This window comes from Podarcis vaucheri (assembly GCF_965113315.1).
Source record: "Podarcis vaucheri genome assembly, chromosome: 6".
Taxonomy (NCBI): domain Eukaryota; kingdom Metazoa; phylum Chordata; class Lepidosauria; order Squamata; family Lacertidae; genus Podarcis; species Podarcis vaucheri.
Genome location: NC_138764.1, coordinates 10,455,515 through 10,477,561, shown reverse-complemented (window position 1 = coordinate 10,477,561; position 22,047 = coordinate 10,455,515). Strand labels below are relative to the sequence as shown.

The following is a 22,047-nucleotide window of genomic DNA, read 5'->3' as shown; positions in this document are numbered from 1 at the left end:
AAAAATTTCTTTTAATTCTTCATCAGCATCCAGTGTTGGTGCATGAGTGCTTAGAATAGTAGCCAGTTAGTTTTTGGCGAGTTTTATTTGAAGTGTTGAAAGTTGCTCATTAATGCCAGTAGGTACTTCTGACAAAAGCCTCACAAGATCGTTTTTGATAGCAAAGCCTACTCCAGGTATTTGACGTTCTTGTTCAGGTAGACCTTTCCAAAAGAATGTGTAGCCTCCCTTTTCTTCCTTCAGTTGTTCCTCTCCTGCTCTTTGAGTTTCTTGAACCACTACAATTTCAGTGTTGAAACGTTGCAACTCTCTTGCAATGATGACAGTCCTGCATTCGGGACGCTCATTATCTGTGTTATCCAACAAAGTCCGTATATTCCATGTTCCAAAGTTCAATTATATTTTACAGCCGCTGGGTGGTGACCCCACTGGGCATGGTAATCCAGGCAGGGAAAAGGGGAGGCAGACTATGTTTAGGGTACCTTTTCCAGCCCCTCCCCCTTTTCAGGGTGAGCAGCGTGGATCCTAAATAGGACTGCTCACTCATGGATACAGCTGCCAAGCTGCTCCACTGCCTCATTCCTTGAGTCGGAACAAGTGAATCTACATCCACCACCCATGTGCCGGTTCATGACTAGGGGCTTCCAGATTTCACGGTCCTGCCCCTGTTGCCATTTGCCGATCACCATGGGACTTTTTTGGGTTTGGGATTGGGGTGGGTTTTTGGAAGACGCCTGTGCTTGAATTTGTTTTATGTGTGTAGACCAGTGCACCTTGACCAACACACAGTCTTCACAGTAAGGCTCTATTCCGACGGCATGAGTATAATGACAACCGGTAGATTCTTTTTGTAAAATATTTTTTATTAATATTCCGTTTTATAATATTTAAACACATCTTCATTATCCACTTTACTTCTTTTGCTCATATGAGCCTGTCGACTTCCCTCCCTCCCGCCTCATAGTTTTCAAAATTTATTTGTATATCATAGCATTTATACATTTTCCATTTTTCCTTTCACTCATTCAGAATATCACAATTTTTAAATAAATATAAAAGGGTAGTGACAATCAGTGTTACAAGCCTCCTTACAACCCTGCTAGTGTTGTTAGTTGTTTACAATGGTCCTTCAAGTATTGTATAAATTTACTCCAGTCTTTTTGGAAAGCTTGATCACGTTTCGGATTTTTCCGGTCGGCTTCGCCAATTCCACAAAGTCCATCATCTTCACCTGCCACTCTTCTTTCGTTAGTATTTCTTGGTCTTTCCATTTTGGGGCTAAAAGGATTCTTGCTGCAGTTGTTGTATACATAAACAGTTTTTGATCTCCCTTTGGTATCTCTTCACCCACTATACCAACAACCAGTAGATTCTTATCTGCTGCAGCTTTCATCCACCTACACAGCTGTTGTAACATGCCACTTGTTAGCTTCCATCCGCCTTAGGTTGCCAATCCCTGGTGTAGATGCATTTATGAGATTTCTTTATCAGTAACTGCAGAAATCTTATCTTATTAACTATAAGATTTTATCAGTGGATTTATTTTGAATCAAGCTAGAGAGGCGGTCTCCAACATCCTCCTCTGATCAGTCTCTGACACAAAGTTGGTGGAACATGATGCTGGGGAGATGATAAAAGATGTAAGAAATCATATCTGTGATTGAAGATGGGAATGAACCGTATGAGATGTATGCAGGGTACTGGTTAAATTGTGGAGTAGGCACATGTTTCTTCCTCCTGTGGTTTCAGCATCCCATCGCTGGCAACATTTCCTTCTGATGCTACAGCCTTTGCCAACCTGGTGCCATGACAAGTTTGGACCACAACCCCCCCCCCCATCCAAGCACCTGGAAGGCACAAGGTAAGTGAAGGCTGTCATGGTGCAACAATGCACATCTGTACACATAGCCCACCAGAGGTAGAACTTCACATGCAGCACAGAAATTTGTAGGAGCAAAAGCAGTCCAGAGAATGAAGTATGGAGATGCAGAGGAGTCAGCTGGGGAAGCCTGGGATGAGAATCAACATCCTATACCCCTTTGAAATGTGTTTTATTTTCAAACTGACAGACCACAATTAGGGCCATCGCTCAGCCTCCCAAAGGTCCTGCTCCCTGGAGACAGGGTCTGAGCTTTCAAACAGGACTGAGCTTACAATGTTGAGTGCTGTGAGGCTAGAAAACACGAGCAGCTTGAAAACACAATTTGCCAGCTACGCAAATTCATCATAACTCAATTCATCATATGAGTTCTCAGCTATGGTTAGAATCCAGTGGTTATCGATATGACAACCCTAAGTGCACGAGTCAGCAGAGGCCATCCCAGGCACCCACAATATTACACACCCACAACCCACACACTGAAACTTGGCTTGAAAGCAGCATTTTTCCCTATCACAAATGATAAAATAGTTTGCAATAAGTGCTTTGTTGTAGGGTGTGAACAATTAATCCACTTTACAGATGTGCCAACAGAAAGATTGGAAAGCCAAAATACATGTATTGGGTTGTAACAAAGTTTTACTCATAGTAGACCCATTGGACATGGTGAACACTGGAAAAAATCTATTATTTGAGAACTGAGGAAGAATTCGTATTTATTATACTTTAGGACTTTTGTTCATTTGCAGATTCAAAATAAATCCACTGATAAAATCTTATAGTTAATAAGATAAGATTTCTGCAGTTACTGATAAAGAAATCTCATAATTGCATCTACACCAGGGATTGGCAACCTAAGGCCCGCGGGCAGGGAAAGGCCGCCTGGGCGAGTGGACCTCATTCTGCGCACACAAAGACTTGGTGGAATCCCACCCAACCACAATAAGGTGGTCTGAGGAGCAACTGCCTGTCAGAGTAAGAAGTACTGGGTGAGATGAACTGCTGGTCCAACTCAGTACAGTGGTACTTCGGCTTACATACGCTTCAGGTTACAGACTCCACTAACCCAGAAATATTACCTCGGGTTAATTACTTTGCTTCAGGATGAGAACAGAAATCGTGCTCCAGCGGCGTGGCAGCCGGAGAAGACAGTTCTGTAGAAGACAGTTTCACACCCAGCTTGAATTTGAGTAAACATGTTTAGCAATGAATGCCAGTATTCACACCCAGGGGCAAATGTCTGGTACCTCTTTCAATAAAAAGTACAATGCAGATGAGTGAGCTATGGATTTGTATCTTGGTCAGGTAAAACTAGAGCGCTAGTGAGAATACTCTACAATGGTTTCACAGAGCTGAAGCACAGCTAAAAGAGAAACTATTCAGTTAAGGGGGGAAATACAGTGCTAAGGTCAGATTATTAGCACAAGGCAAACACGCTCAGAGCTGGCTGAGTACCAAGTTACCTGCAACACACAGCATTATCTGAAGGAACATTGCATATCTCTCTTCTTTGCCAAAGTGTTTATACTGTAGCCCAAGCATTAAGGAAACTCTGGCTTTAATGAGTTACCGTATTTTTTGCACCATAACACTCACTTTTTTCCTCCTAAAAAGTAAGGGGAAATGTCTGTGCATGTTATGGAGGGAATGCCTACGGGTTGCATGCCTACGGATTTTCCTCCTCTAAAAACTACGTGCGTGTTATGGTCGGGTGCGTGTTATAGAGCGAAAAATATGGTATATAAAAAGAGTTACCTATACTTTCTCTTGATATTTGATTAGCTGTTTGTGGTCATTTTAACAATATTTCACTGATACTAATTTTTAACTGAGGAGTGTATGAAAGCTACTTGTTCAAGTCAATAAGCTTTTCTCAGTTTTTTGTGCTTATATTCGGGTTGTCTTATACTCGAGTATATACGGTATTTTAAAATCAGTGCTGCAAGTAAGTCCACAAAAGTTACTAGCCCCCAAAACTTTCACTTATTCACCTGCCCAGATGTACCTGTATTAGTTGTCCGCTACTGACCAAAAGGAAATATGTACAACCTATTCCAGTTTCCAAGGATTCCCTTCCTGGAGTGCATTAAAACTGTAGTTAATGGCGACAGATCATTTAAACATATCTACCCAAATACTAAAAAAACCCAGGAGGTGCTAGGGAGAAGGTTTCTAGTTTGGCCACCTGCCAGAGATCTGTAGGATTCAACCGTCCACGCACTGCTTGCCCCCTGCACCCTCAAGTGGTACAGCCCAGGCACCAGTTCACCAGCCAAGTGAGAGCAAGACGGCAGAGACGGTGCACACAAGACATTCAACTGTGACAAAACGAGTGTACAATGCATAGAAATAAGTTTTTCTGAAAACAGAAACAAATTTGTTTCTGCAGAATTGCAGTTAGATGGTTATTCTTGACATTCCTCTCATTAAAAAATCTTTAAATTCAAGACCGAAAAATAAAGAGAACATTACATGCACTCAGAACAAAGGAAGGAGAGTTATGTAAATACATGGTTTTATTTTCAAACTGACAGACCACAATCAGGGCCATTGCTCAGCCTCCCAAAGATCCTGTTCCCTGGAGACAGGGTCTGAGCTTTCAAACAGGACTGAGCTTACAATGTAGAGTGCTGTGAGGAGAGAGAACAGGAGCAGCTTGAAAACACAATTTGCCAGCTATGCAATACATCATAACTCAATTCATCATTTGCGTTCTAAGCCAGTGGTTATTGATATGACAACCCTAAGTGCACGAATCAGCAGAGGTAATCCCAGGCACCCACAATATTACACACCCACAACCCACACACTGAAACTTGGCTTGAAAGCAGCATTTTCCCCTATCACAAACGATAAAATAGTTTGCAAGATGTGCTTTGTCGTAGGGTAAGAACAATTAATCCACTTTACAGATGTGCCAACAGATCCGAACAGATTGGAAAGCCAAAACACATGTATTGGCTTGTAACAAAGTTTTACTCATAGTAGTCCCATTGGACATGGTGAACACTGGAAACAATCCATTATTTAAGAACTGAGGAAGAATTTGTATTTATTATACTTTAGGACTTTTGTTCATTTGCATACTAAGCCGCTTCTGGCAAACCAGAGCAGCACACGGAAATGCCGTTTACCTTCTAGCCAGAGCGGTACCTATTTATCTACTTGCACTCTGACGTGCTTTTGAACCGCTAGGTTGGCAGGAGCAGGGACTGAACAACGGACGCTCACCCCGTCGCGGGGATTCGAACCGCCGACCTTCTGATCAGCAAGTCCTAGGCTTTGTGGTTCAACCCACAGCACCACCCGCGTCCCTGGAGTGCGTGTATGCGTGCACAAATGCCATCTCCGGTGCAGATCTGGGTTCGAGGAGGCCCGTGCGCGTGCGCACAAGCTATTTCTGGTGCTCCTCTGACCCAAAAGTGCGCTGGAGATAGCGTGTGCGACCACGTACGGGCGCGTGCTCCCCCACCCTCCGCATGATCATCGCTGGACACCCCGGCCCGAGGCAAGGAAAGGCTGTCGATGCCTGATCTACACCAGCAAGCCAGAGAGTACATATAGAATGGGCTTGTGTGCCAGGTCACCATTAATATGTGCTACATGTCGTGTATATATAATTCAAGCTCTGTAATGCAAGACTGCATAGTCAACCTATTGCCAAACTTGGATGGAACCACAGGACAGAAAGTTGAATTGACTAATGTTCTTCCAGATTTGTCAGAAATGAGTCACTAAACCAGTGTGACAAACTGCAGAACCCGTGGTCTATTTTATTATTACATCATCACTAAGAAGAAACTCTTGACCTTTCTATCAGTTTAGTGGGCACATGCTGAATGAAATTCCAGCCCAAACTAGTGAAGGGAACATTCATATTACTAAAGGATAAATAAAGATCCCTTTTATTAATGAATTTCCCTTTAGCTTGGTTTTGAGGTGCTCTTAAAGTATGAAAGAAGGTGCAGGGAATGGCTGTGGTTGTGCTTAAACTGCTGGTTTGCTAAATGAAGAACTTGCTATGTGAATTATTTAGCTTGCTATATGAGACAAAATGGTTCAAGTTGGAAACAATATACTTGGATAAACTCAGAATTAAACTGACAAAAAGCAACCAGGGCATCCCATCAGTATTTCTTGTTAGTTATGAAGTTTAAATCATTATAGCAAGGTTATTATTCCAGGTCACATGACAACTCTTTTCTTTACTTGAGTTAAAAAAGTGGTTAGCCTTTGACGTGAATATACCCATTTAAGTGTTCACACCAGTAACAACTACTCCCAGGGTGGGAAAGCAATTGATCACACACCCCATGCTGTTGTTGCAATCTGCTTAACTGCACCCCCCCCCCCACATCCTTAAATTCCTTCCCACAAGAGACTGGAGCTGTTGTAGCTGATACTCTCCCTGCAGAAACTCAACAAGTCAAACTTTGCCTAGCATGAAAATACATTTCTGGAGGAAGCTTACATTTTGTTTGTTTGACATCTTATTACTTGTGTTTAGCCCCTAACCTATTTTTTCAGGTCTCCACCCCACCCAGAGTGGAACATAAGTTGGAATATGACATAAAGCACATGCAAATTGGTGTCCTCTTTTGTGAATGGGGTGGTGGGTCCGACCCATATACAGTCTACTGAGCCCAGACAGAGGGACCTGGAAAGTGGGGCACAGCTCAGGCCATTGGAAGAGAACATGTGTTGCATGCAGAAAACCCCAGCTTCAAGTTCTGGCATCTCCAGTTGAAAATGATGGGTGGAATTCAACATAGTGCTAAGTAGGGTATGTCTGTGGGGTATAAGGTTCACTCGTGCAATGACACTTTTCCCTCTCTCTTCCCCCTGAATGAACCCTAAACCTGTTCTGAGGAGACCCGCCCCCCAACCTTCCAGAGCAAATTAATGCGTTACGTGACAGGGAAAGGCGGGCTGGGCAAGTGGACCTAATTCTGTGCACACAAAGACTTGGTGGAATCCCACCCAATCACAATAAGGTGGTCTGAAGAGCAACCGCCTGTCATGAGTAAGCAGTACTGGGTCAGACGAACTGCTGGTCCAACTCAGTACAGTGGTACCTCGGGTTACATACGCTTCAGGTTACAGGCTCCGCTAACGCAGAAATATTACCTCGGGTTAAGTACTTTGCTTCAGGATGAGAACAGAAATCATGCTCCGGCAGTGCGGCAGCCGCGGGAGGCCCCATTAGCTAAAGTGGTGCTTCAGGTTAAGAACAGTTTCAGGTTAAGAACGGACCTCCGGAACGAATTAAGTACTTAACCTGAGGTACCACTGTAGAAGACAGTTTCACACCCAGCTTGAATTTGAGTAAACATGTTTAGCAATGAATGCCAGTATTCACACCCAGGGGCAAATGTCTGGTACCTCTTTCAATAAAAAGTACAATGCAGATGAGTGAGCTATGGATTTGTATCTTGGTCAGGTAAAACTAGAGCGCTAGTGAGAATACCCTACAGTGCTTTCACAGAGCTGAAGCACAGCTAAAAGAGAAACTATTCAGTTAAGGGGGGAAATACAGTGCTAAGGTCAGATTATTAGCACAAGGCAAACACACTCAGAGTTGGCTGAGTATCAAGTTGAAAAGTTACCTGCAACACACAGCATTATCTGAAGGAACATCACATACCTCTCTTCTTTGCCAAAGTGTTTATAGACATAGCCCAATCATTAAGGAAACTCTGGCTTTAATGAGTTATATAAAAAGACTAACCTATACTTTCTCTTAATATTTAATTAGCTGTTTGTGGTCATTTTAACAGTGTTTCACTGACGCTCACTTTTAATTGAGGAGTGTATGAAAGCTACTTTGGGAGCCCCGCAGGCTAAAAATAACATAACGATAAATTGTGATGTATGTAAATAGTAATGACAAGCCACTGAACGGATGGGAAAGGCAGGAGAGAAACGAGAAAGAAAAGTAACTTTCCAAAGAAAAAAACAAATGAGCCTGTGTTTAATATTAACCAGCTAAGTCCTCTTCCTCCTCAGCTTCAATTTCCCCTTGCACATTCATTCTTCTGACATATCATTTGTGTCTGCAACACTAAGGAATGACCTGGAGTAATCTCCACCTTGGGAAATTACCACGGCCTTGCAAGTCCCGGACTACAAGACAAAGATCCCACATGCTTTCCTCAAGACAGATTAGTCACAGCTGAAATCCAACACTATTTGAGAGAAGGACAAAGGCATTTTCAAAGCCCTTCCAGGAACACATACCCTTGCATATCATCTTTAGCGGTACACCAGCCCAATCCCCAATCAAACTCCAGGGGCAGAACATTCCGTTTCCATGAAGGTTTCTTTCCACCCAAAAACCCAAGAAATGACATAAAACGAGATGCGAACCAAGGCAGATTCTTCACATCAGGCTTGGATTTTTTTTAACTCATTAGACCTTTTATCTGAATCAAAAAAGGTGCTAAATTAAGAACAGGGCCGCTTAATAATTACTTAGGCCCACTTAGGAATAAGTGGTCAAATAAATAAATAAATAATCAGTCAACCAATCCAGGAAAAAAGCCTCTTTTGGCTCACTCCAGACGTCACGCCAACCCATGGCTAAGGAAATATAAAGAGGGTTTGGCATATTTTTGAGATTGACAGACCACAATTAGGGCCATCGCTCAGCCTCCCAAAGGTCCTGTTCCCTGGAGACAGGGTCTGAGCTTTCAAACAGGACTGAGCTTACAATGTTGAGTGCTGTGAGGATAGAAAACAGGAGCAGCTTGAAAACACAATTTGCCAGCTACGCAAATTCATCATAACTCAATTCATCATATGAGTTCTCAGCTATGGTTAGAATCCAGTGGTCATCGATATGACAACCCTAAGTGCACGAGTCAGCAGAGGCCATCCCAGGCACACACAATATTACACACCCACAACCCACACACCGAAACTTGGCTTGAAAGCAGCATTTCTTCCTATCACAGATGATAAATAGTTTACAAGATGTTCTTTGTCGTAAAAGACAAAGATAGTTTACAAGATGTACTTTGTCGTAGGATGTGTGTAGCAATACAACAATCAATCCACTTTACAGATGTGCCAACAGGTCCAGAAAGACTGGAAAGCCAAAATACATGAAACAAAGTTTTACTCATCGTAGACCCATTGAACATGGTGAACACTGGAAACAATCCATTATATAAGAACTGAGGAAGAATTCGTATTTACTGTACTTCAGAACTTTTGTTCATTTGCAGATTAAAAATAAATCCACTGATAAATTCTTATATTTATTCACATAAGATTTCTGCAGTTACTAATAAAGAAATCTCATAATTGCATCTACACCAGGGATTGGCAACCTAAGGCCCGCGGGCAGGGAAAGGCTGGTTGGGCGAGTGGCCATCATTCTGCGTACACAAAGACTTGGTGGAATCCCACCCGATCACAATAAGGGGGCTTGAAGAGCTACTGCCTGTCTGAGTAAGCAGTACTGGGTGAGATGAACTGCTGGTCCAACTCAGTAGAAGGCAGTTTCACACCCAGCTTGAATTTGAGTAAACAAGCTTAGCAATGAATGCCAGTATTCACATCTTGAGGCAAATATATGGTAGCTGTTGAAACAAAAACTACAACACGGATAATTTAGGTATAGATACGTTTCCTAGTCAGGTCATACTAGTTCTCTAGAAGAATCCCCTCCGCTGGCTTCACAAATTTGGCACACAGCTAAAAGAAAACTAGTCAGGGGACAAATACAGTGCTAAGGTCAAGTTATTAGCACAAGGCAAACACACTCAGAACTGGCTGAGTACCACGTTGAACTACACCACCAAAGATACATGCACTGAGTTGTAGTCAACAAAGTTTTACTCAAAGTAAACCCACTGAACATGGTGAACACTGGAAACAATTGGATTCATATTTACTTCAGATCTTTTGTTCACATGCAGATTTAAAATCATTTCACTGCTTATCATTTCATCTGCTAAATCAGGTAAGATCTCTGCAGTTACTGATGAAGAAATCTCACCATTACTTGATTGTGGGAAAGACCAGTCTTCTTCATGCCTCTTTGACAAGTCTTCTTTCTCTTCTGCAGTCTCATAAGTTGATCGGCGATTCCTTACGGAGATATTTTCTTCACCCACCATAGTGTCAGGCTAACGCACTGCAGAGGAGAAAACCTACTTGTATGAAGTACTTCAGCTTTTTATGACCATGCACTTATCGTTCTTTATTATATGATGTATAATTATAATCATTCTAAGAAGCACAGTGCTCTCTCAATCTTTATTTTACAAAACAAGTCCCTAGGCCTCCTGGCTGCCAGAAAATATTTCTAAATACACCATTTCAGACTGATGAAAGTTGTGAAAGCTTTAGAGGATAGGGTTTGTTCAAAACCACAAACTGTTCCCTTCACTCTCTGAACCAGCCTCTCTCAATATTGGTTGGGTCCCCAGATGTTGTTGAACTACAATTCCCATCATCTTTGACCACAGGTCTTCCTAGCTAGGAATGATGGGACTTGTAGTCTAACAACATCTCAGGATGGGACATGGGATGGGGGTAGGCCAAGGTTTTGAAAATGGTATAGGTGCAATATATTCTGAACAAAAAGCTAAATTAATTGTAAATAATGTGGTGACGGAAGAATTTAAGATAGAAAAAGGGACACGACAGGGGTGCCCAATCTCCCCATTGCTTTTTATATCGGTCCTGGAGGTTCTGCTAAATATGATTAGAAGGGACTGGTTGGTTAAAGGTATACAGGTTGGAGCCAAACAGTACAAACTGAGAGCATTTGCAGATGATTTAGTATTGACGCTACAGGAGCCAGAATCTAATACTAAAAGAGTTTTAGAACTGATTCAAGGATTTGGTCAAGTGGCAGGTTTTAAATTGAACAAGTTAAAAACTAAGGTTTTAGAGAAAAATTTAACACCGATTGAAAGAGATAGGTTTCAGAATGAGACAGGATTGACTGTGGTAAAGAAAGTGAAATATTTGGGGATAAACATGACAGCTAAAAATGGGAACTTATTTAAAGTCAACTATGAAAAATGCTTGGTCGAAGTGAAAAAATATTTAGAAATCTGGTCAAACTTGAAGCTTTCACTGCTGGGTCGTATTGCTGTGATAAAGATGAATGTATTGCCAAGAATGTTGTTTCTGTTTCAAACATTGCAAATTGTGGACAAAATGGATTGCTTCAAGAAATGGCAGAGAGATATCTCTAGATTTGTCTGGCAGGGCAAGAAGCCCAGAATAAAATTTAAGATATTAACAGATGCAAAGGAAAGGGGTGGATTTGCCCTGCCAGACCTTAAACTTTACTATGAATCAGCAGTCTTTTGCTGGTTGAAAGAATGGCTACTTCTTGAAAACACAGACATTTTAGACTTAGAAGGTTTTAACAATGTATTTGGATGGCATGCATATTTATGGTATGATAAGGTCAAAGCACATAAAGCATTCAAAAACCAGATTGTCAGGAAAGCATTGTTTAATGTCTGGGTAAGATATAAAGACTTATTGGAAAATAAAACCCCAAGGTGGTTGTCACCAATGGAAGCAAAAGCTCAGAAAAGCCTCAATATGGAGGCCAAATGGCCGACATATTGGGAAATTTTGGAACAAGAAGGAGACAAATTGAAATTGCAGAGTTTCGAAAAATTAAAAAACAAAGTGAGAGATTGGCTTCATTATTATCAGATAATGGAGGCATATAATTTGGACAAAAAAATCGGCTTCCAGGTGGAAAAGTCAAAATTAGATACAGAACTGTTAGAACCCAAAACTAAGAATCTGTCAAGAATGTATAACTTGCTGTTGAAATGGAATACTCAGGATGAAACGGTGAAATCTGCTATGATTAAATGGGCACAAGATGTTGGACATAATATTATGTTTGCTGACTGGGAACAGTTGTGGACCACAGGTATGAAGTTTACGGCATGTAATGCCTTAAGAGAGAATATTATGAAAATGATATACAGATGGTACATGACCCCAGTCAAGCTTGCAAAAATCTATCATTCGCCCGATAACAAATGTTGGAAATGTAAAGAAACGGAAGGTACATTCACCTTTGGTGGACGTGCCCAAAGATTAAAGCTTTCTGGGAAATGATATATAATGAACTGAAAAAGGTATTTAAATATACCTTCCTGAAGAAACCAGAGGCCTTTCTCCTGGGCATTGTCGGCCAATTGGTGCCAAAGAAGGACAGAACTTTTTTATGTATGCTACAACAGCAGCAAGAATACTCATTGCAAAGTATTGGAAGACACAAGATTTACCCACTCTGGAAGAATGGCAGATGAAGGTGATCGACTACATGGAATTGGCAGAAATGACTGGCAGAATCCGGGACCAGGGAGAAGAGTTGGTGAAAGAAGACTGGAAGAAATTTAAATACTATTTAAAGAAATATTGTAAAATTAATGAATGTTAGAAGGATGTTGGATAGAAACTAAGGGGTTTCCAGCTGTAATGCTTTAGGAGATACAAAAAAAAAAAGGTTTATAAATGGGTAAAAGCTTAATGGTAAGGATTTGCTGAACTAACAAACTGAAGTGGAATACAAAGAAGGGAGGTATGAGGAGGTCTGGGGAAATAAGAGTATGGAAGATATGTTATGGAAAATTATTTGTTTTTTAACTGTTTTTATGTTGTATTTTGTATTTTGTTTCTTTTTTATTTTTTTATCTTTTTTCATTGTTATATCTTAAAAACTTTAATAAATATCTTTTGGGGGGGGGGAAATAACAACATCTCAGGATGTATGGTTAAAAAGCTGCCTTAAACTTGTATCTTTCAAAAGATTTGTTTTGATTGATTATTAATGGAAGTTAAAGTTGCAGGAAATGTTATCTGACCCGATCTTTGTTCCTTTAAAATCTTCCATAACGATAAGATTTCGCCACTTGCAGCCCCTGTGTTTAAGGTGACATCTCAGTTTAGAGGGATAAATCACACATACACAGCACTTTTTGGCCACCAGTTCTGATGATCCTTAACAAACCTTTTGCCCAACTACACAGCCCTTTCCCCAAGCTGTAACTAAACCAGAAATCGTACAAATAACCATAGTTTTCCATTTCATCCAAGTTAGAAATCTATGGTTCCCACTTCCCAGCTTGGAACCCGGTGGGCTCAGCCTTTACGCACGGAAAGGAGAGGAGGAAGAGGGGACCAGCAGGCTTCCTTCGCTCCTTCTCCCAGGAGATTCAGGAGGAGTACCTGCGCCCCCTCTCCGGCCCTTCGCCGCCCCTCGCCCTTCGCCCCAGTCCGAGTCCCATCACCACCGTCCCCGGAGCGCCCACCTGAGTCTCCGTGTCTCTCTCCTCCTTGCGTCTTCTGCAGCTCCGCAAGCGGAGGGGAGCGCTATATGGCTTGGCTCCTCCTCTGCCTTCGTCAGGGCATGTAGGCGAAAGAGGAGGCGAAGCCGGAGGAGGAGATGGGAACAGGATACGTCGCTGCCCCCTTTGGAAACAGAATGGTGGGCTAAATCACGCAGGGGGAACCTTTGGTCCTCCAGATGTTGCCAAAGGACAACTCCCAGCATCCTTGGACATTGGCTATGCCTGCCAGAGCTGATGGGAGGTTGGGAGCTTTGGTGGGAGGTTGGGAGCTTTGATGGGAGGTTGGGAGCTTTGAGGATGGGAGGTTGTTCAGCAACATCTGGAGGGACTATGGTTCAGCACACCTGGGCTAGTTAGCTAATCCAGCAGTGCTTATGTTTCAGTCGAACAGTGCCACCTAAAGGCACCTTGCAGAAAACTATACAGTTGGGAGATAACGGTAATGATTCAAGGCAAGCTGACGCGGGAAACTGTCCAACGGCGTTTAATACAGCTTGGGCCAAGGGAAGTGTTCATAGTATGGCAGCCAAGCTCATGAGATTTTTTGTGGAACTAGAATATGGCAACCCCATTTTGGAACCAGGATATGGCAAGCACCTTGTCACACGGGGCAGCCAAAGAGGGCAGTTTTAATGGTAGAAAACAGCAGACCCATTGCTAGTCTGTAACACGGGCACAAGGGGCACTAACTTGTGCAAGCTGTTTTTATTTCTATTTTCGATTAAGATATATGCTTATTGTAAACCACCCTGGAATCTACTGGATGAAGTAAATAGTAAATACAGGCTCCACACACACCATATGTGGGAAATGACTTAACTGGTTATCTTGTATGTCTCCCGAATCCGGCCTTCTGTGTATTGCATGGAAGCCATTCTTTTTACAGGAGGTGATAATTAAAGTTTGCTGGTAACACAAAAGCCCTGTGCTTTAGGTCTTAAGAAGCCAGGAATGTCATGCATGCCTTCCAGGTCACATTTAGGATAAAGACTAGCACCAGGGTCAAGAGAGTTCATTGGGGAATACATATCAAGTTATGCCAACTTTGTAAACACCATGAAACTCCACATCGCCTTCCTTCAGGAAGTATAAAGGTAAAGGGACCCCTGACCGTTAGGTCGAGTCGTGACCGACTCTGGGGTTGCGGCGCTCATCTCGCTTTATTGGTCAAGGGAGCCGGCATACAGCTTCCGGGTCATGTGGCCAGCATGACTAAGACGCTTCTGGCGAACCAGAGCAGCACACGGAAACGCTGTCTACCTTCCCGCTGGAGTGGTACCTATTTATCTACTTGCACTTTGACATGCTTTCGAACTGCTAGGTTGGCAGGAGCTGGGACCGAGCACCGGTAGCTCACCCCGTCGCAGGGATTTGAACCGCTGACCTTCTGATTGGCAAGTCCTAGGCTCTGTGGTTTAACCCACAGTGCCACCCACATCCCGCGTATACAACCCACATATAGGAAACAAGCTGCAGAGTGAACCCTGCTTCAGCCAAAAATGGGTGGCATCAGGATGAAGAAAATCTTGCATAATACTCAGTAGAAGAGAGCTGAATTTTAAAGCCACAACAATACTGAAACTTATGCCAACTCTAATGATGCCACAGTCTACAGAAATAAACCACAGAATAAGTTCAGATTGGTGCCCATCAAGACAGGCCAAGCACAAGCCATTTTGCATATACAGTGTATGCCTGCACATATTGTGTCTCTTTAAAACAAAACACAATTTCCCAGGCTTGTTTTGTACCTTGCCAGCACAGAGTCTTTGGTAGACCCACAGGTTGACAACCCGCCCCCCCCGCCCCCCGTTTTGGTTCCTATTCCTTTAACTGTAACATGGCATGTAGGAATTAAGCATAAGAAGCTTTCCACATTGCTCTGCAATTGCATGATAGGTTGGTAGCAAGAGGAATCATTGCAGTAAAAAAAGGGAAAGAAAAGAACAAGTAGATGGCAACCCTACATATCTCAAGAAGGGGGCAGTGGAGCTCTTTCACAAAGCTTGCCTCCACCCCAGGCGAAATGATGTCATACTACCACTACAAATTTGTCTTCCCAAAGCATTTGGCCTCCACATAGAGTGGCAGAAACAAAGAGGGAAACCCTGATATATTGGCTTGCCATCTGTTGCCATAAATGAAAATATCTGAACTAGGGCATTCTTGCCCCAATCTCCTTGCACTGCTGTTGCACTCTTTTCCACTATTTGAGCAAAAACTGAACCTACTACCACTACATTTAGAGCAACAAAGCCTGCAGAAGAGCAAAGAATGAAGCAGCTAGGTAGCCAACAGCCTAGGACACCCCTGTTAAAACATCTGCACTGGTTGCTCATTGGCCACATGTATCATTATCTCCCAAGTATAGATATCGTTTTCTGCAAGGTGCCATTAGGTGGCGGTATTTGACTGAAACATAAGTGCCTGGTGGATTAGGTAAAGGTACCCCTGACCGTTAGGTCCAGTCGCAGAGGACTCTGGGGTTGTGGCACTCATCTCGCTCTATAGTAGTAGTAGTAATAATAATAATAATAATAATAATAATAATAATAATTTATTATTTGTACCCCGTCCATCTGGCTGGGTTTCCCCAGTCACTATGGGCGGCTTCCACCCAGTGTGGAGCCAGTGTGGTGTAGTGGTTAAGAGCGGTGGACTCGTAATCTGGGTAACCGGGTTCGCGTCTCCGCTCCTCCACATGCAGCTGCTGGGTGACCTTGGGCCAGTCACACTTCTCTGAAGTCTCTCAGCCCCACTCACCTCACAGAGTGTTTGTTGTGGGGGAGGAAGGGAAAGGAGAATGTTAGCCGCTTTGAGACTCCTGAAGGGGAGTGAAAGGCGGGATATCAAATCCAAACTCTTCTTCTTCTTCCACAAAGACCAAAAATACACTAAGGTGTCACACATTAAAAACTTCCCTGAACAGGGCTGCCTTAAGATGTCTTCTGAATGTCAGGTAGTTGTTTATCTCTTTGACATCTGATGGGAGGGCGTTCCACAGGGTGGGTGCCACTACCGAGAAGGCCCTCTGCCTGGTTCCCTGTAGCTTTGATTCTTGCAATGAGGGAACCGTCAGAAGGCACTCGGTGCTGGACCTCAGCGTCCGGGCAGAACGATGGGGGTGGAGACGCTCCTTCAGGTATACTGGGCCAAGGCTGTTTAGGGATTTAAAGGTCAACACCAACACTTTGAATTGTGCTCGGAAACGTACTGGGAGCCATTGTAGGTCTTTCAAGACCGGTGTTATATGGTCTCGGCGGCTGCCCCCAGTCACTAGTCTAGCTGCCGCATTCTGGATTAGTTGTAGTTTCCGGGTCACCTTCAAAGGTAGCCCCACGTAGAGCGCATTGCAGTAGTCCAAGCAGGAGATAACTAGAGCATGCACCACTCTGGCAAGACAGTCCGTGGGTAGGAAGGGTCTCAGGCTGCGTACCAGGTGGAGCTGGTAGACAGCTGCCCTGGACATAGAAGTGATCTACGCCTTCATGGACAGCTGTGAGTCCAAAATAACTCCCAGGCTGCGTACCTGGTCCTTCAGGGGCACAGTTACCCCATTCAGGACCAGGGAGTCCTCCACACCAACCCATCCCCTGTCCCCCAAAATAGTACTTCTGTCTTGTCAGGATTCAACTTCAATCCATTAGCCGCCATCCATCCTCCAACCACCTCCAGGCACTCACACAGAACCTTCACGGCCTTCACTGGTTCTGATTTGAAAGAGAGGTAGAGCTGGGTATCATCTGCATATTGATGAACACCCAGCCCAAACCCCCTGATTATCTCTCCCAGCGGCTTCATATAGATGTTAAAAAGCATGGGAGAGAGGACGGGACCCTGAGGCACCCCACAAGTGAGGGCCAAAGGGTCTGAACACTCATCCCCCACCACCACTTTCTGAACACGGCCCAGGAGGAAGGAGCGGAACCACTGTATGACAGTGCCCCCAGCTCCTATAGGCTGAGGGAGCCGGCGTTTGTCCGCAGACAGCTTCCGGGTCATGTGGCCAGCATGACTAAGCAGCTTCTGGCGAACCAGAGCAACACATGGAAACACTGTTTACCTTCCCGCCAGAGCGGTACCTATTTATCTACTTGCACTGGTGGATTAGCTCAACACAAAGATGGCCAGTCAGGTTCCTCCATAAGTTCACAAGCAGCAGGGTATCAGCAGAATAAAGGTCCCAGGCATCCGGCACTCAGGGGTACATTGACTCTGAACATGCAGGTTCCATTTCCTCTCGTGGTTGAAAGTTGTTCATAGACTTGCCTTCCATAAATCTGCCCCAAAGTCTTTCTGAAAGATACCAAAACCACTGCCCAGCTCAGTCAGTAGAGCACAAGACTCTTAATCTCAGGGTCGAGGGTTCGAGACCCACATTCGGCAGAGATTCCTGCACTGCAGGGGGTTGGACTAGATGACCCAACTCTACAGTTCTATGATTCTGCTATGCCCAGTGCTGATCCTAAAACTCAGCAGAGGAAGATGAATACGTCAGACATCATCACCACATCTCGTTGCATAAGCTCATCGACACCTTGCCAGACAGACTAGCTTGTCAAAGACAAGAAGCTAGTTAGCCTTCTGTCTGAACACATGCCTGTTGCATCCCAAAGCAATTCTGCTGTTTACCTCGACGGCCGGGTGACAGTGAGGTTGGAGGATGCACAGGAGTGTGGAATTGCTGGTGGCAGTTCCACTGGTGCAGCTGCACAGCCCCGACCTCACCCCTTCCCTATTCAGATAAGCAGCAGCAGAGCCGCTGACATCGGGAAGGCGGCTTAGCCTCTCCACACACATTGCTGCGGATTAGATGAGACCCAGCCCTGCCAACCAAATTGCTTGAAATACATTGCTGGATGGAGAACTTCCGAGTGGGTTCATCCAACTTTGTTCAAAGTGCTTTCAAGCTGGAATGGTTTCGCTGAACTCGTGTCTCCAGGATCCTGTTGTCCCCCAGGCAGTATTTCAGCTCTGTTTCTCTCATTATCTTTTAAATGTTTCTTTTTAAAAAAATTCTCATAGTACCCTGATAGAAGGGCAGCTTTATCAATCTTATTTATTTCTTGCCCACATAGCTCACCTGTCCACCAAATGTTGCTCAGGGCGGCTCACACCACCAGAAACACTGTTTTTGAAACATAATACAGTAAAACACAAAGTAATATATAAGGATTACTTATAGTAATCCTTAAGGATTACTTATAGATGGGACGCGGGTGGCGCTGTGGGTTAAACCACAGAGCCTAGGACTTGCCGATCAGAAGGTCGGCGGTTCGAATCCCCGTGACGGGGTGAGCTCCCGTTGCTCGGTCCCTGCTCCTGCCCACCTTTTTTATTTTAATAATTTTTATTGAATGGTTTTATGTTACAAAAAACAATACAGGCATACTACCGCTAAATATAATTAAGAAATAAAAATTACATACATCGATATGCTCCTGCCCACCTAGCAGTTCGAAAGCACGTCAAAGTGCAAGTAGATAAATAGGTACCACTCCGGTGGGAAGGTAAATGGCATTTCCGTGTGCTGCTCTGGTTCACCAGAAGTGGCTTAGTCATGCTGGCCACATGACCCGGAAACTGTACGTTGGCTCCCTCAGCCAATAAAGCGAGATGAGCGCCGTAACACCAGAGTCGGCCACAACTGGACCTAATGGTCAGGGGCCCCTTTACCTTTAATCTATAAGGAACAGGGTCTATTCCACACGAGCCTGCTCAAACCTTACGGTCATCTTCAGAGGCCTTGCTGAAAGGCCCCCTCCCTCGCAGCAGGTAGTGGCTACTGGAGCAGGGCTTTCTCAGTCGTGGCCCCCGGACTTCATACAATCCTCCTCACCACCACCACCCCGCCAGGAGGTTTGCCTGGTGTGACAGACAGCAGAGCCAGAGAAGATTGCCTGGTGATGCAGTCCCTCAGAAATCCCACCAGACGGCTGTGGCCTCTTTCTGATTGGCTACCAAGGCATCCAGTTGGGGGAGGGGGAGGAGCACTTTTGGAGGGAAAATAAAAGGAAGCGTTTCTGAGGGAACGTCCAGCTAGCATGGGCAAAGCCAGAATGTATGTGGGGGGGGCAAAACCTCAGTTTGTATTGATTTAATTGATTTATTTGAAGGGGGGCAGCTGTCCCGCTCTGCCACACACACACACACACACACACACACACACACACACACTCACGGCTGCGCTCATGCCAGATAGATCTAGATAGCGATAGGGAGGTGGTTTAAGAGAAACCGTGAGGTAGAGTTAGGAAAAGTGTGTTTCACATCCACCCTGAGGGAAATATCTACAGCTAGAGAAAGGAGTCTCTAGACTGAGTGTCAGGGGAGAGTATTCATTTAAAAAAAAAAAAAAATATTTATTAAACAATCAAAAGCTTCAAAATTTAAACATAAAATACAAACACCAAAAAAAGCTACAAAATGGGAAAATACAAAACAAAACACATAGAAGTACACAATAAAAAACAGTTAACAGAATAGAAAAAGAAGAAAAAACACCAAAAAAGAAAACAGAAAAAAGATTAGTCTTTTCATATCTTATACCTCATTCACTAGTTTCTTGACCTCCTCACACCTCCCTTTTGGTATTCCAGTTCAGATATTTAGTTCAGCAAGTCCTTACCCTCTATCATTCATCCTCACTCAACATCTTAACCTATAATAAATATATATTTTCCACCATTGTCATCCATATTTACATAGTCTTATTAATCTTTTAACTAACACCACTTATTTTCAATCCAACATCCCTTTAACATTCATTAATTTTACAGTATTTCGGTAGATAGTCTTTAAATTTTCCACCGCCTCTTCTCCCTGGTCTCGGATTCTGCCGGTCATTTCTGCCAATTCCATGTAGTCGATCACCTTCATCTGCCATTCTTCCAGAGTGGGTAGATCTTGTGTCTTCCAATAGTTTAGGGAGAGTATTCAGACAGGAGTGAAGTGGAGGAGCTGAGTTCGAGTCAGGAGGGGAGAGACTCCCAAAGCAGTTAAGGGATGGTGTGGGGAGATCCCCTGGGTCCGCAGTATTATTTGGAGTACCTCAGTGAAGGAGGTGAGGACAGGTGACCCCACCTAGGCCCGAAGTCTTTCCCCCCCCCAAAGCAGGCTCAAAGTTTCTCAAAGCTTTTCCAAATCATTTTCTCAGCAGCTAAAAGGCATCAGAAGCATTTCGCTCTGCTGTAACCAAGGTCGCTTCTCAGGCTAGCTGACCTTGCCAAAAGGTACATTCAACTTGCCACTTTTCTTTCCGGGAACTGTGCCAATAGAGCAAGAGAAAAGAGAAAACATATCTTGGACACGATGGAACGCGAGGCTTCTCTTTTTTTATATATATAAATATTTTATTAAGTTTCACAATAAGAAAAGCGTACAAAGACAAAGAAAATACAAAGTCGCAGAAAACAAAACAATACAAAAATACAAACTTTAAACACATCAAAAAAGAAAAAAGAAATAAAAACACATATATTAACAAAAAACAAAAATTTCCCTCTTTCTTAATTTCTCATCTTCATTTAACTTATTTTCCCGACTTCCTCACATCTCCCATTCTTGTATCCCTTTTTAGAAATCAGTTCAGCAAATTCATATCCTATTAATTTATCTATTGTTAATCCAATCTTACATTTTACTTTGTTGCTAAAGCCCCTGCAGTTCATTTCAATGTCCTTAACATTCATAAATTTTGCAATATTTCTGCAAATAAATTTTAAATTTCTTCCCATCTTCCTCCACCGTCTCCTCTCCCTGGTCTCGGATTCTGCCAGTCATCTCCCCCATCTCCATATAGGGAGGCTTCTCATCCCTCTTTCCTGGGAAGAGCCCAAAAGAGTCCCAAGACAGGAGCTTTCTGTTCATGCTCAGGAAACACATCATGGGGCAGGACTCTTGAAGAGGAGGAGGAGAAAGGCGAGGGAACTGGAAGGGGAATATATGCTCTGTGCAAATGACTGTGAACCCGTGCTTGTTTTGTGAATCTTGCTCCTTCTGCCACCCTGGATGGCAGAATAAAGCTTTTTCTCCGAAACTATTCCTTGAGTGTCTGTTGACTTCCATTTCCCCGTCCCGGGCGCAAAGCTCTTCTCACCCGAGGCGAAAAAGGCTACACCAGGAAGTGTGAATGTCAAAAGGCTGTCTAAGAAACCAAAGTACAGTGGTGCCTCGCAAGATGAAAAGAAAAGAATCCGTTCTGTGATTCTCTTCGTCTAGCGGTTTTTTCGTCTTGCGAAGCAAGCCCATTGAAGGATTAGCGGATTAGCGCTATTAGCGGCTTTTAGCGGCTTATCTGCTGATCGGATCAGCTGATAAGCGGCTTAGCGGCTTAGAAAAAGGGGGGAAAGGAAAAAACCAGCAGAAACTCGCAAGACATTGTCATCTTGCGAAGCAAGCCCATAGGAAATTCGTTTTGCAAAGCACCTCCAAAACGGAAAACTCTTTCGTCTAGCGAGTTTTCCGTCTTGCGATGCATTCGTCTTGCGGGGCACCACTGTACTGTATGAATCTGTAACACCTATGCAACAACTGAGGGAACTGAAGTCAAGTGTAATAACCACCCTGAGACGTGAGGGTATAGGGCGGTATATAAATTCAATAAATAATAGTAGGAATAAAATAACTGGAAATAAGCTGAGCTTTTTACCATCTAGTCTAGAAGCCTGCAGCATCTGCCTGAAACGTAATAACGGAACATAAGCAACTGAAGTTTAAAAGAAGCTGTGCTTGATGAGAGGCCTGTCATATCCATTCAATTTAGTAAAATTATTAATAGGCTAACTGTTTCCTGAAAGAACATCATCTCCTAAAATATTCCTTGTTTTA

At 43.5% G+C, this 22,047-nt stretch overlaps 1 protein-coding gene across 4 annotated transcripts in view; it reads right to left on the bottom strand.

Annotated features, from left to right (window-relative positions):
• Nucleotides 1-19,061, bottom strand: part of LOC309535705 (sterol O-acyltransferase 1-like) — a 54,344-nt gene extending 35,283 nt beyond the window's left edge. For 2 of the 4 annotated variants that reach the window (XR_014221346.1, XM_082229084.1), the window contains exons 1-2: nucleotides 13,180-13,687; nucleotides 9,882-10,019 (exon numbers count right to left, since the gene is read on the bottom strand). Coding sequence is in view for 3 of the 4 variants with exons in the window: in XM_082229084.1 (XP_082085210.1) it covers nucleotides 9,882-10,002 (121 nt within the window). In the remaining variant the exon portion in view is untranslated. Of the gene's footprint in view, nucleotides 1-9,881; nucleotides 10,020-13,179; nucleotides 13,698-18,894 lie in introns of those variants that run through there. The other 2 variants (XM_082229085.1, XM_082229087.1) reach the window with 2 other exon arrangements.
• Nucleotides 19,062-22,047: the final 2,986 nt, after the last annotated feature.